This window comes from Drosophila obscura, unplaced genomic scaffold (assembly GCF_018151105.1).
Source record: "Drosophila obscura isolate BZ-5 IFL unplaced genomic scaffold, ASM1815110v1 contig_186, whole genome shotgun sequence".
NCBI classification, from domain to species: Eukaryota; Metazoa; Arthropoda; class Insecta; order Diptera; family Drosophilidae; genus Drosophila; species Drosophila obscura.
The window spans coordinates 2,933,437-2,948,248 of record NW_024542774.1 but is presented as its reverse complement, the minus strand read 5'-3'; the positions used below and the strand labels follow the sequence as shown (position 1 = coordinate 2,948,248).

General features: G+C 43.1%; 2 protein-coding genes across 6 annotated transcripts in view; both read left to right on the top strand.

Moving 5' to 3' along the window:
* Positions 1–4,875, top strand: part of LOC111070981 — a 37,175-nt gene extending 32,300 nt beyond the window's left edge. For all 5 annotated transcript variants that reach the window (XM_041592861.1, XM_041592860.1, XM_041592859.1 and 2 more), the window contains one exon: positions 18–4,875. In XM_041592861.1, coding sequence (XP_041448795.1) covers positions 18–1,135 — 1,118 coding nt within the window. In that variant the 3' untranslated portion in view covers positions 1,136–4,875. The remainder of the gene's footprint in view (positions 1–17) is intronic.
* A 606-nt stretch (positions 4,876–5,481) lies between these two features.
* LOC111070958 (beta-galactoside alpha-2,6-sialyltransferase 2) lies at positions 5,482–9,266 on the top strand. Its single transcript, XM_022362025.2, has 7 exons — positions 5,482–6,425; positions 7,236–7,477; positions 7,528–8,076; positions 8,234–8,331; positions 8,484–8,763; positions 8,821–8,918; positions 8,986–9,266. Exons 2-7 carry the CDS (start codon positions 7,306–7,308, stop codon positions 9,148–9,150), a joined length of 1,362 nt encoding a protein of 453 aa, XP_022217717.2. The 5' UTR covers positions 5,482–6,425; positions 7,236–7,305; the 3' UTR covers positions 9,151–9,266.
* Positions 9,267–14,812: the final 5,546 nt, after the last annotated feature.

Here is a 14,812-nt window from a genome sequence, read left to right as displayed (position 1 = left end):
ACCCAATCCCACTGTAGATCAAAATATACCCGAAACTGGAGAGCAGCTGAAGAAATCCAGCTACGGCCCCAACGACTGCTGCTACAGCTACTGCAACGGACCCGAGAGCGGAGTCTGCACCGTGTGCCAGGATTTTGCCCCGCCGCGGGCAAGTCCCAGCGATGTGGCAGCAAATTCCACCCGCCGAGTCCACAACATAACGCTCACGCTGAGCTCTCCCCCCGGCGAGCATGCCCGGGCCAAGAGCGTGGCTCTGGCCCTGAGGAACGTGACCAAGGAGCGCGACAGCGAACAGGACGCCATGGAGTCACTGATGGAGCGTCTGCCGTACTATGCACGCCTCGGCAGCATCTACTACTACGACGAGGACGGAGAGATGCCCAAGGCGCCGGTATCCGGCAACTGTGCCCCAGTGCCCGCCGTCACCACGCGCTGCACATTTCCGTACTACGCCTCGGGCACAGAGGCCGCGGCACCGCCCACACAGCTGCTCGTCTGGCTGAGCGCTTTGCTCGGCCTGCTCAGCAGCTGCGGGGCGGCTCAGCGCTGGAGCTGCAGCTGGAGCGGCGGCTGTGGGCAGCGTGGCCGTGGTCGCCAGTGCGTCAACTGCGAGGCCAGCTGCCACGAGCAGGAGCTAATCACCAGCAACAGCAACTCAGCAAGTGGCAGTGGCAGCGGCAGCGGCAGCACGAACAGGAGGAGCAGCCAGCAAAGCGTCGATGGAAAATGCACGGAAAAGGCTCCCCAAGCAGAAGCCGAAGCCGAGGCTGAGGGCGCTTTCGGGTCGAATGCTTGGATGTGGGCGTGGTCGGTGAGACCACTAAATACTCATAGGCAGATGTGTAGCAAAGTGAGATACTTTAGTAGCCGGAGTAAATTTAAATGCGAGTCGCGAGGTGGTCGTATATCCATGCCTAAATATAGAGACTTAGATCCGGTACGATTACGAGTCAGAATCAGGATCAGGATCAGGTGGAGTTGGAGCTGGCCGGGCGGGGGTGTGTGGCAGGCGAGGGAGGGGTGCACTAGGACTATTAACTATCGCTATTTCTACTACTACAACTACAACATCAACGATTGGTGGCGGAGATGGTGGCTGGGGGAGTGGCGAATTGTGGGCAGCGGCGCCTTATAGTGCCTGCAAAACGTGTGTGGCCGTGTGCTTCCGCCAACAGTGGGCGGACGATGGCGACGGCGATGGCAAGCCAATGGCTGCCCGTGTACTCTCTCATCCCTGTCGCTATAGGAAAATCGAATGGTAGTTAATTCCGAAATGATAAATAATAGAAGTTGAGAGCTAAAAAAAAACAGAACATAGACACCAACAACAAGATTATAAAACTGGGGGAAAAGCGAATTAAATGAGACATAAAACCAAAGCAAATAAAAACCACATAAATATTTATGGTCCTCTTTCAAGTGAAATAAAAACGAACATGAATTATAAATCTCCATTGAAAAAAAAAAACCCAAAAAACAAAATAGCATATTTTATTACAACTAGAACAAAGAATATTAATATTTAATTAAACAAAAAGCAACTGCCACAAGAATAGGTTTTTTAGATAAATGATAACAGAGACACAGAAAAAAAAAACCAAAAAAAAAAAACAGGAACATTTAACAGGAGCATGGAACTAAACAATGATATACATATGTATGTACACATGATATGTATGTGTACATACGAGTACATCAAACGGAACCGAAACGAAACCAAAAATAAAAATAGTTATTAATTTAATTACTGGCGAGCAACAAATACGAAAATTTTAGGTTAGCTAAAAATGAAACAAATAAAGAAAGAAAACAAAGAGAAACGGAAAAATGGAATAATTTACAACTAGAATAACAAAGAAATTTTGAAAACGGCATACATAACTAAATAGCGGAAAATTCACGACGACAGCTAACAAAACAAAAGAGGAAAGAAAATACAATTTCATTAACAAATTGACGTATAGGCCGCGTATCAACCACCTTTCAAAGAAACCCCAAAAACAAAAAACGAAACGTGAACTTTACTTAAAAAAATCTAGTTTAACGAAATATAAAAGAACATATATATATGAAATACTGTAGTCGAGACGGTCGAGAGATGTGGAAGCGATTAATTAACAAATTAATTAATCAATTAACGAGACGAAGATAACAAAAATAACAACCACAAACGTGTCTAAGAATTGTCTTTATTTAGTTTTAAAACGGAAGCAGACGATGATGGTTCATAATTTGTATAATCCCTGAGAAAACCCAGAAAAGAACCCCGAAAAATGGGTGGACAGAGGAGCATGTAAAGCGCACAGTAAAACTTATCTTTAAGGTTCATTAAAGGATTCAGACACAAAACGGAAGCATTACCAGTATATAGAGCCATGATCCATGCGCCACATTTACGTATATGTATATTGATCTGGGTATAGGATCTGATCTGTACGATAGGAATAGTGAAAATGTGCAACGTAAACAGCAACAGAAGATAGAGAAAAGCAAACAGCAGCAACAACATACCTACTATATGAATAATAATAATAATAATTTTTGTAATAAAGTGAACTCTATGTAGCGAATACATATATAATACATTTGCGAGGGATATATTTATAATTATCAATTTATCGTACATAACTTGCAGCAGAAATGGAATAACTATAGGAAAAACGAAACAAAACAAAACAAAAAATGAATTAAAAAAAAACCAAACTTAAACCAATAAGAAATATTCAGATAAATAGTCATATTTGGTATTAACTAATTAACTATGGAGCTAAGTACGAAACAGTATGAGAAAGTCCCTCTGATAGAGCACACTCGCCAAACAAACAAAATAAAAACTCACACTCACACTCACACATACACATACACCTTATACCATATACCATATACCTACCTTAAGCACTCTTATACAATATATTTAGTTTAGTTAGTTTCTACTCACCGCATCATCTCTCAACGCTTTCGAAATTTCCTATGTTTTTGGGAAAATTCATTCCGAAATCTGTTAACGAAAGGTTCAACTTTGACCCACTGCAGGCAGTGGCTGAGAAACGAAACCGAAACTTCTTTTGAGTCTAGTACACATGTATGTACGAGTAGTAATGTTTTGTAATGTTCCTCAACTTTCAGCTGGAATTTCACTTCCGTTTTCAACACTTTCTTTCAACACTGACGCATTACTTTAGGAAGAGATAGAATAATAGGAATGGTGTGGATTGTGTTAGATGTTGTTGTAGAAACGTAAAGAATATTACAAGCAAAAGTAGTAGCATTCATTAAGGACCTCTCATGCACTTACATTTCTTTGATTTCCCCCTCCATATCAATAAATATTTGTAAATAGAAAAGAACTACAGTATCCTTTAACTGTCCCTGGAAATTGGGACATTTTTTTCTGTGAGAGTTTCTGTCCCACACGAATTTTCTATTACGAGATTTTCCGTTCGCCAACAATTTTCCATAATTAATGTCCCGTCTGTGTGTAAAACTCTTTCCGCAACTCAATGAAACACACACGAAATTTATGAATTTACATAAACAAAAACCTTTCGCTATCTCGTACTGTCGTCAGCGAGATAACTGTACATTGGGGCGAATGCTAAACTCATTTCGAAGAGGAGCGACACGAATGAAGAAACAGAGCAGAAACAGAGAGAGAGAGAGAGAGAGAGAGAGAGAGCCGCTGGCACAAATTGCGCGCATATTGAAATGCAAATTGTTATGAATTATTGTGTACTTTTGTAAAACTTTTTGATATATATAAAATAGTTAACATGAATAGATGCCTAAATAATAATAAATTAAATGTTAATTTATTTAAATGTAAACAATAAATGGACGTGAACGTAGATGGAGGTCTGTGGACGGTGGACGGTGGACGGTAGGCGGTATACGGAGGCGGGCAATCCGATCGTGATTCCGATTTCGATCCCAATTCCCAACCCCATCCCGATTCCCATTCCAATTCCACGTCTCCCTTAGAGTATGTATGTATTAAACAAATTGTACGCGTTGGACGGTTGGAGAGGATGTTTCCAGAATGAGACGATTTTCATTGTGCAAGGAGAAAAACTAGTTGAATTGTGTGCGTATTGGGGGGGGTAAACGGTAAAACTCAGAGCTGTAGCTCCGATCAAGCGACGATTATATGATATCGTCAAACATTACTTTACCGCAGCGCAACCGAACAGGAAGAAATAGCCGCAATGGAACCAGCCCATGCGATCCACACACCCACACACACACACTAACGAATTCCAATGCCCATCCGAATCAATAACAAGTTAGCACGAATTATACAATAATTTTTGTAATTGATTAGCAGCTGCCACAAAAAAAAAAAACAAAAAACCAAAAACAAAACCAAACATAATTAAAGATACCCAGTAATGAAACAAAAAACTCCGCTGCAGCAACAAAATGTATGGCAAACGGTAGCAATTATTTTCTACAAAAACAAAAAAAAAAAACTATTTAAAATATGTAAAAAAAAAACAAAAAATAAATAAAAACGAAAAGAGAATTTTAAAAACGAAAACCAAAATTCTTTTTAGGTCAGAACGAAATTACATAATTTTTTGCCATGGCAAAGAGGAACGAAAAATATTAAATGTATTGTATTTGATATCAAAAAAGAAAACACCGAATGCCAAACAAATACGAAACCGAGAAGTAGAGAGGCAAGCGAAGCGAAGCGTAATAATACATGAAAATTCATAGCGCCCAGTCAAGACAAATTTAATTTAATTAAATGGAACAACAACAAAACAATTAAAAAAATTAAATCAAAGCTGCTAGCTAACAAAACAAAACAATTTCCATTAAAAACGAATACTAAAACCATAGAGTTTTCCAAGGGAAAACGTTTGCAGCCAAGAATATCCAGATGACAAACCCATCCCAAAATAACACTATCCTAGAAGAAACTGATAAAAATAAATTAAATTCTAACATCCCACATGAGACAGCTAAGAACTTTAACAAAAATAAACTGAAATCTTCTGTACTTGTTGTTAAAAAGAATGCAAAACCAAAATGGGATAAAAAAAATAAAATAACAGAACATAGGAAACAAAATTAAAAAAAAAAGAATAATCCCAAAAAATAGAACACGGAAAACGAAATTTTCATAGTCCTTAAGCTAAAAATCTAAATACGAAAACAAAGGAAATTCCCCAGCCAAACTATCTAAAGAAATGAAAATGAAAAAATTATGAATAACGAGAGATGGAAAATAGTAATACTATGTAATAATAATAATGGCAACTGGCATAATTATGGTAATTGTAAAATAATTAAACAATGACGTAAAAGTAAAAACAAAAGCAGAAAACAAAAAGAATATAATAAAAAAAATTGTTGTTATTGAATGTATTTGTATAGAAAAATTATTATGATTATGACGATGAATAATAAATGATTACAAAAATAATAATTATTGTTCAAGCCGAAAAAGCAAAAAAAAAAAACATAAAAAACAAATATATATATATACGAGAATGCGCATTTGACTTGCTTCTGGGACGGCGGAGGATCACAACGAGGCAACGAGGGAAAATCGAGAACAAACGTATAAAGTAAAAGACGATAGGACAAAGTTCGGGGCCAAGTCTTTGAATTCTCTTCTATTTAAAAAAGGAACCCATGACTTGCACAAAGTTCTACAGGCCAAAGCAAGATTTATTTAAGTATTTCCTTCCTTCTCTGCACTCTGAAAGCTTCCAGGAAAAAACTAAGAAAGAGAAAACTGCTCTCAAATCAAAAGAGAATACCAAAACCACTGCTGACCCCTGTGATCACACTGCAATGCCAAATACTTCTATAAAAACGTGCGACTTTAGTGCTAGGCAGTCGTCAAATTTGATTTCCCCATAGGAGAATCCAGCGAAGTGCCTGCAATCAAACCGAAAACTTGGCCAGAATCGTCAGCTTGCGCTTAGTGGGCTACGGGGAGTCAGTTGGAGCAGAGTCCTAGTAAATTCTTGCAAATGGCAAGTGTAAAAATCTCTCACGGATTTGGCTTTGAAGTGCTAAGGTTTGTGGGGGGCCTGAAAGTATTATATGTATTATATAACTTTCACTTTTCGCGCCCGCTCTCAACGCAGGTGCTTAAAGGCTCTGGCAAAAGGCAGTGGCGGCAACAGCAGCAACGGCAACAGTGGCAGAAGTAACAACACTCTAATTAAGCGAAGCCGAGGGGAACACTCGTTGGGGGGGGGAGAGCAGCTCGAGGAGTCAAAGGAAGGAAGGATAATCCGACGGAAGGACCATCGGGATGCCGCCACCAATGCCGAAGCTGGTTCATCTCCACTCGGCTCGTCGGTTCATCGGCTCGGCTCGGCTGGCTGGCCGGGAAACGGAACTCAGAGTCGTTTCGACTGTCGAAAGGGAAAGTTCGAGCAGCGGATACGATACGATACGACACGGATGTAAGCGCCATTTAAGAGCGGTCATTTTTGCGAACTTTTGCGCTTGCTGCCAGTGAACGCACTTTTGGCGGCTAGTGTACGAGTATATACATACGTACATACATCCATATGTATGTGCGTTTTCAGGTGTTTGCTCGCGTGTTTGTGTGCCTCTAGTTAAATATTTGCCAACCATTAAAGTGCGGCGCTACCCCAACGGTTAACGGTCAACACAACTTGTCCCCGAGTATTGTTTGTGCTTGCCCCTTCCCTCCCTCCCTTCTTTTCGACTGGGTAATTTGCGTGTGCGGTTTTGTTTTGCATGCTTTTTGGCGCCACCCGACCAGCAGCAGTCGAAAATGAATCGAAAATGAGTCGAAAAAGACCTGTAAATATCTGTGACAGCCAAATCTGTCCATTCGAATGATGGCTAACAAATCTGCTGGCAGCATAATTGTTTGTGACTTGACAGGCTACATGGTTTTCTACTTAGATGAAACGTGAATGGGCGGAAGGCCAACTAATTGTAACTGACATTGCTGAAGAGTGCTTTGCAGTTAATTGATAAGACTAATATGAAAATAACGAGCACATTACATTTGGAAAGATGGGCCGGGGAGTATGTGCCCATACCCTTGCGGTCTAGGATGTTTCCAGAGAGAAAGAATTTGTGAAACGGTGTCAAGCTATTTTTGTATTAATAAATTAATATTACTCGTAACATCGTCAGTCCCTATCCCTGCTTCTAATCTTTGCATTGCACTTAGTCCTGTGAAAAGCCAAATATGCGGAAAATATATTTTAATACAGTACTTCATTCTCCTCCTTCAGCTACTGACTTATCTTAGTCCACTTAAATATTAATTGAAAGCACTGCGGAAGGGTGTATTATGTGTGGAAAATGTGGCAAGTGAAACGCGCATTGTCGGGTCAGTGTCAGCGCCCACTCGCTGTCCTGCTTCTGAGCGTCGCGTTAATAATTCAGAGCGTACAAATCGGCGCCACGAAAGCTCAGCCGAGACACGAACCCAGCGTGGCAGAGGTGAATACCTCAGGGCGAGCAGCCGTCAACGGTGCGTATGGCAGAAAAGCGTTTGCGCAAAGTAATTTGATTCTCCTGCAGGAAATGAGCATGGGAGTGCATCACGACGACTGACGCGTAGCGTGTTCCATGTGCGATGGAATCCCAACGAAAAGTTCGTTGTGGAGAGTCGCGAGAGTCCGGCCATCAACTCCTCCAAGCTGGCGCCCCATCCGCGGCTAAAGGTCTCCAAGAATACGAAACTCACGCTCAGCCCCAAGCTTTACGTGTGCCACGACAAGTACTCGGATCAGTGCCACAACAAGACGCAGCAGTTCCGCCAGCGCATTGTCCAGACCTTCGATAAGTCCATGAGCGAGTCGCTCAACGACTCGCATCCCAATCCCTACCACGTCGACTACAAGCCCGTGTTCGGGGATAGCTTCGAGGAGCAGTACTATCCGTCCACCTGCCTGGTCATGGAAGCGGGCGTGCGGGTACTACGCCGCAAGGATACACCCTTTGACAAAATGCCCTTTGGCCGCCTCTTTCCGCGCCAGAAGCTCTTTCGCAACATCAAGAACATCAAGACCTGTGCGATTGTCTCCAGCGCCGGCTCCCTGGCCGGCTCCAAGCTGGGTCGCTTCATCGGTAAGGCAAGCTGCAACAGCAACAGCAGCAACAGCAACGAGCTGCACGCATGCACAATAAGTCGGAAGAATCGCTCATGACCAGTTTGACTTACCCGTGTCTATGTCTACTCCAATTTCGTTTTATTTTATTTTATTTGCATTTGCTTCGTTCCCAGACACGCACGACATTGTGATGAGATTCAATCATGCGCCCACGCAAGGACACGAGGTGGATGTTGGCAGCAAAACCACAATTCGTGTGGTGAATTCTCAAGTAGGTGGCACCGAAACAGAACCCGAACCCGAGCCCAAGCCCGAACCTGCACCCGCACCACAACCCAGTTCCGCACTCGCACTTGCAATTGCATTACCCAGCACGGGCAATCCACCCCAACTGTGCTGTCATTTCCTCTGCTCCCCTCTTAGGTGGTCACCAAGCCCGAATTCGACTTTGCCCACGCTCCCATCTTTCGCAATGTGACGATCGCCGCCTGGGATCCAGGCAAGTACAACGGTACGTTGGAGGACTGGCTCACCAGCGCCGACTATGATCTGTTCACCAACTACGAGATCTATAGGCGTCGCTATGCCAAGTCGCGGGCCTTCCTCATCGATCCCCATTCCGTGTGGCGACTGTGGCAGACTCTGCAGATGTTTGCCGGTAACCGTACCATAAGACGTAATCCTCCCAGTTCGGGTTTTATTGGTGAGCATTTTGATTGCGTTTTCGTTTGGTTTTTATCTTCATTGATATTTGTTGCAGGTCTGGCGTTGCTCTTGCCCCATTGTCCTCAGGTGGACTTTGTAGAGTATATTCCCTCCACGCGGCTCAATGGACGCTGTCACTACTACAGCAAGGAGGTAGCCGTGTTTCCACACAGCACTGTCTCGATTCAATTATTGATTCATTCATTTCCTTTGTGTTCAGATGAATGCCGCCTGTACGTTCGGCTCTTGGCATCCCCTGGCCGCCGAGAAGCTGATGACATTGGACATGAATACGGCGGATGATATGTCTGTATTTCAGTTTGGGATAGCGCGCATACGCAGGCCGGATAAACTGCTCTGCGGCTTCAACTTCTTTGGCTATTGAGGAAGGCAAGGCAAGTCAAGGCAAGGCTCTTCCGCAGCAGCAGCGGAAGTTCAGCTGAGGGACAATCGACGTGCATTTAATCAGCGGTTTTCACCAAGTGCAATAAACAATTCCCACTTTGCAATGAATATAAACTGAAGTATTATTTGCCTTCACTTGAGTCCCTGTGTCCCCCTGTCTCGCTGGGGAACAACGCCCACGCCTGCGATGCAGCAAGAGCCTGCGCCTGGGCCTGGGCCTGGGCCAGAGCCTCAAGTGGCTGTGGCAGTTGATTCTTTTGGCTTTTGATTGCTTTTATTGTTGGCTTGCAAATGGAAACGGGAGAGCACTGTGGTGGGAGGGGAATTGTGACTGGCTTTATCATGGATATCCATGTTTTCTTTAGCCATTAAATGCCATAACTGTTTGTCTACACGGGCGACCTGAGTGCAATAAGTATTATTTCAGCCTCAAGGATGCCAGCAGCGTGTCTGTGTGGGTGTGGCTGCCGAGCGGTGCTGAGAGGGGTACAGCACTCATTAATACGTGATGCGGCATGCTGAACGTGCAGCGACTGCCAAACAGGAGCCGCCGACGCAACAAGAGGCACAAGCAGAGACAAGAGGCGACAGCGGACAGTCAGAAATATGATGGCAATTTTCTGGTCGTTTTCCGCCGTTGTTGTCCCGCTGTTAGTGTTGTTTGGGTTATACGCGGCGTATGCGCAATTAAATAAAATATAGCCAAAATAAATATTGGGATTCCATTGAACCAGGAAAAGGACACCCATCGAAAGTAATGGCCACAGCAACGCAAAGGAAGTGGCCTTGGAATGCCAGCTACGCAGATTTTACTTTAATCGAGTTTCAAAAGGATTCTTCTATTTTACTGAACCCAAACGAACAATTTGCGTATACATATGAGCTGAAGATAGACCTTCTTAGCCCCCCCTCGGAAACCCTTGTGCCAGCCCGGACAGAAAGTTCACCTAACTCGGCTTGAACACAAAAGAACTGCAGTCCGCATTCTTGATTTAAGCTTCCAAATTTTGTTATTGTTATTTGACAAATGCAAATAGCCAGGCAAGGCAGTTCACGTGTTTACGTTTATGTTTGCCTCCTGCCAGCTCTTTGTTTTGGTAATTGTGCAGCGCCCAAGCGCGGCTCGTACTGGCCCACCTGGGACCACTGACCATTGGCCGTTCGCTGGCATTTAGTCGACAATTTTTTGGATATTTTTGATTTTGTTTGTTTTATTTTTTATTTTCTGTATACTTTTTTTCTGATTTTAAAGCTCTTTTCGCGCAGTCGCGTTCGTTGCCCTCGTGTGAACGTGTTTGCAATGCTAAAAATTTAACAAAACAGAATTATTAATTTTATAGCTAAAAGTCATAAAATGATTGCTGATTGTGTAAAGGTCTTTGGGGGCTGAGCTATGGTAAGTCAAGAAAATCAAAGGGCGGAACTCTGTGCAGTTAAATGTCTTTATGGCCTCAGTTTTGTGTTCGATTTCAGCTGGTTATCCACAAAGATGCACATCGGACAGCGAAACGTGGAGGAGAGGATAAGTATTCAGTATTTTAAATGATATTCCACATTTACAAGCACTAACGCTGTACTTACAAGAACAGCTTTCATGTGAATATCCCCAGGGAAAATTGAATTCAAAGCGGAAGTGGCTCAAGCCGCAATGCGATGAAAATCTGTACCATTTGCCTTGAGGGAAATTTTCCTTAGATTTCAATAAATAATACATAATGGTCATCTATTCTATCTTTAGCTGTTTGTCACATTTCGAATGTATTTCCTCTTGTCTGTGTCCCCCCCTTTCCTGCCTAGGACTGCAGCTTTTATGTAGCATGCAAATTAAAAAGTTGTTGCTTTTTTTATTGGATTTTTATCAACTGGTGAATGACAGCCCCGGTCGCCAGAGAGGGTCAGTAGCGACGAGCATGGAGCATGGAGCATCGAGCTTGACATGGACATGGACATCTGTTTTGAGAATCAAAATCGTATTTCCCTCTCCATGGCCGCTAGCTCTTCTGGCATGTCAATTCGATGGAGCTTGTGGTAATGGAAATAAAATGTCTGTCTATCCATCCTTTCTCTCTCCGGATGGAATGTATTCGATGGAGGGCTGCTGGCATCCAAGTCAGTGGATGTTACTTGTGAGTCAGTGGGCAGCAGACACTCGAGTGAAAATAAAGAAGCAATAAAAATATATATTATAATATCTGTTTTCTTTGCTCGGTGTGGTTTATTCATTTGCATTGCACGTTTGCCGTTTGCCGTTTGCATAGCCTTAGCTGGCAGTGGTCTGCTTTTGTTTTTAAATTTTATTTTCGGGGTGATAGCATTACTCAAGAGTTTTTTCTTAGAACTGCGGGGATAGTCAGGGCAGATGCCGAAACACAATACAATACAAGCCATAACTTCTGCACTTGTGGGGTTTTCCATTGAAGAAAGGGTTAACCCAGACACGGGCTCTGCGAGTGTGTGTGTCCAGGGTGAGGGTGCGACATCAAGGCGTGTCCTACGACCACAACACGTAGACAACTGGAGTCTGATCCAGTCAAGATTCAGACAAAAGATGGCTGGAACAGCCAGGTTGAGAGAAGTCAAGGTCGGGATGATACAACATTATTTGTCTTTCATTATCTTTTGAGGCAGAGCAGATGCGTAAGCTATATATATTTATGTCTAGGAAACAGTAAAGAGTAAGTATCTTTAATTACGAGCTAAACCTGCTGCCTGCTGCCTGCTCTTGTGCTGCCAGTTGCCCAATCTTATGGATTTATGTAGATATGGGGGCCCAGCCCACAAAAGACTTTCTTTTTTCTTCTAATAAAACCGAGTAATAAAGAACATAATAAATTCAATATTTAATGGAGTTACTTTGAAGGATATCGGATTGATTGATATGCTGATAAGGAGTGCCAACCCCCCGCAGGTTGTCCATCCATCAGTCAATCAATCAATCAGACTTCCTGCTTGCAATTGTATCTCTCTTTTTCCTTTTGTATCTAAAATCCTTAGTTTATTTGTTCGAGAGGCAACATTTAATAGCTATAGCAGTACGTATACAAAAGGAGACATTACGCGCCCCACACGGCAAGGGAGGGATGGCTCGCAGGTGGGGTATAGGCGGTAAAGGAAGAGACCGAGCGGACGGCATTCCAGCACGTTTGTGTGCGTATAAATCAAAATATAAGAAACAATATAAAACGAAATTTAGCATCGTAACAAAACGAATCAGAATGAATCGAAACAGAGGAAAGTGGCGGAGGAAGGCTCGGACGCGGCGGCGGACGGCGTGCATTTCAAATGATTCAGCTTGAACTTCGCACGGAAGATACAGATGCTTACTTACGCAATTCTGCGCTTAAAGAAGAAGACGATGAGAGGGCATATCGCTTAGACCGAGACTCAGAGTGGGAGGGTGACTCATCGCATTGATAAAACGGGATCACGGAGAAATGCGTGAGTTTCCCGTTATATTCATAGCGGCGGCATTCGAACTAAACGAGGAAGATCCCCACTATGCTCAAGCACCAGAATGGTGGGGGGGGATGGGGGGTTGCTGACAGGGAAGGACGCGAGCATCAAACTGAGCGATTGCCGGATCGACTCGTCTCGGATCGTATCGTTTCGTCTCGTACTGAGCGCCGCGCCGCCTTGCGCCCGGCCATATAAAAGAATCTAAGCGGAGCGTACTGGACCTCAGTCTAGCACAAACAAAAAACGCATCACGAACTTGCAGTTACAGCAGCAGGTGACGCTGCAGCAAGGCATATCATATATCATTAAACGAATTACAAACACACAAATTTAATTAAATTAAATAAGAAAGCGAAAAAGTCTGTTTGTTTGTGCTTCCGCTGCGCGTAGAGCTTTTCGTTAGACAAAACGCGAGAGCAACGAAATAGAGAGCGCCAAACGGGCTGCGCCCTCAAGTGAATCATCGCTGAAATTTGGCTAACAGTTGGCTAACAGCTAGACAACAGTGCGTGCTAACAGTCAGTGCAGAAAGCGAAGGACTGCTAACTAGAGGTGAGTTCTGTTCTGTTCCTGCATTCGGGCTACAGCTAGAGCTAAGGGCTAGAGGGAGAGCTTTTGTCGTCTCTGCTGCTCTGCTAGTCTGCTGCTCCTGTTGCTTTTTAATCATATGCAGCGGGCGTGCGGCAAGGAAGGGCTTGGCACTATTTTCCAACCACCAAAACTAGGATTCATGGGTGTTCGTGTGTGTGTGCCGCCAGTACTTTATTGTTTCTATTCGCGTGACTCGTAAATAGGAAGAAACACAGACACATCCACATCCACATAGGTACGAGTATAGGTTCAGGTACAGGTTTAGTTATAACCATTAGACACACACACACAGCGAAGAAGGCAGAGAAGGCAACAGCAACAGCAGCAGCGGCAGACATATTTTCGCTGCCAGAAGTAGAAGCGAGTCGTATACGGAACGTGCTTTGAAACGGTCGCGCCGCTCGTCCTCTCTGCCAACAACGTCTTGGGACTTGGGACTTGAGACCGTTTGAGTCGAACGAATATCCGAATATGCAGTGTGAATAAAGTGAATACATATTCCGCCCCATCGAGCGAGTGTGAGTGAGTGTGTGTGTGTTCTATGAATTGCCCTAACCCTCTTATCTAACTACACCAAGAAGATCTAATCGCAATCGGTCCAAGATAACGAGTGATAAAGTTTAAGACAAAATACAAAAACAAAAAAATAAAACTTTTTGTGCAATATTTGTGTATACGACATACCCGTGCAGGCGACAACTTGATTACAATATTTATGCAAATTGTGTTTGCTCAATTAACGAAAGTTTTCTGAGTGTATTTTGTGGTAAGTGGTGAGTCACTCACACTCGGGGGAGCTCCACCATGGATCGCCGTGGATGGGGCATTTCATTGGATCTTCAATATTGAACTCTAAGAAATGTTGCGATATTTTTTTTGTTTTGTTTTTGTTTGTTTTGTCTGCCATTTGACATTGGCCATTTGCCTGTTTTTCCTGCCTGTTTCAAGCCTCAACAATCATCACGTAGACGCATTGTAAAATTCTAATTCATAGGCTAGACAAAACAGAGATAGATATTGACATACTCGTATGTACATATGTATGTATGTCTGTATGTATACTTATATAATTATAGGGTACATCAAATATTTCATATATCGCTTGCCAAACGAGTATCCAAGCCTGACCGTGACGTGATTGAGTTTTAGAAATAGTTTTTCGCACTCAAAGTCAAGCCATAGACTCCAATACATACTATTCAGATGCATATATGTACATATGTATGTACTTATTATATACACACACAATATTCCTCTACAATTAGCATTATCTTTCTAATCTATATGACAATTTTATGCATACATATGTACATATGTATATGTACGTATATGTTCTGCTTGGTTTGATTCGCTTCATCATTCATCATCCAGAGTTCAAAGGCAATTTTCAATGCAAAATTTGGTTCGAAACCAAGTTCATTTATCTTCGGTCGATGCCAACAAACTCGATGGGCGGAGTGGCGGAGTGCTGAGGGAAGAGCAGAGTGGTCTAAAAATACCATAAATAGTTGTCATTAAAGGCAGAAGAAGCCCATAAATATTTCATTATTCCTATGGTGAGAGGCGGTGCTGACGGAGGGGGAGGACACCAACTG

Coding starts and splice junctions, on each gene's coding strand:
- LOC111070958 (XM_022362025.2), top strand. CDS start 7,306: ATGTGGCAAGTGAAACGCGCATTGTCGGGTCAGTGTCAGCGCCCACTC. Junction 8,332..8,483: donor TTCGTGTGGTGAATTCTCAA/GTAGGTGGCACC, acceptor CTCCCCTCTTAG/GTGGTCACCAAGCCCGAATT. Junction 8,764..8,820: donor TCCCAGTTCGGGTTTTATTG/GTGAGCATTTTG, acceptor TATTTGTTGCAG/GTCTGGCGTTGCTCTTGCCC.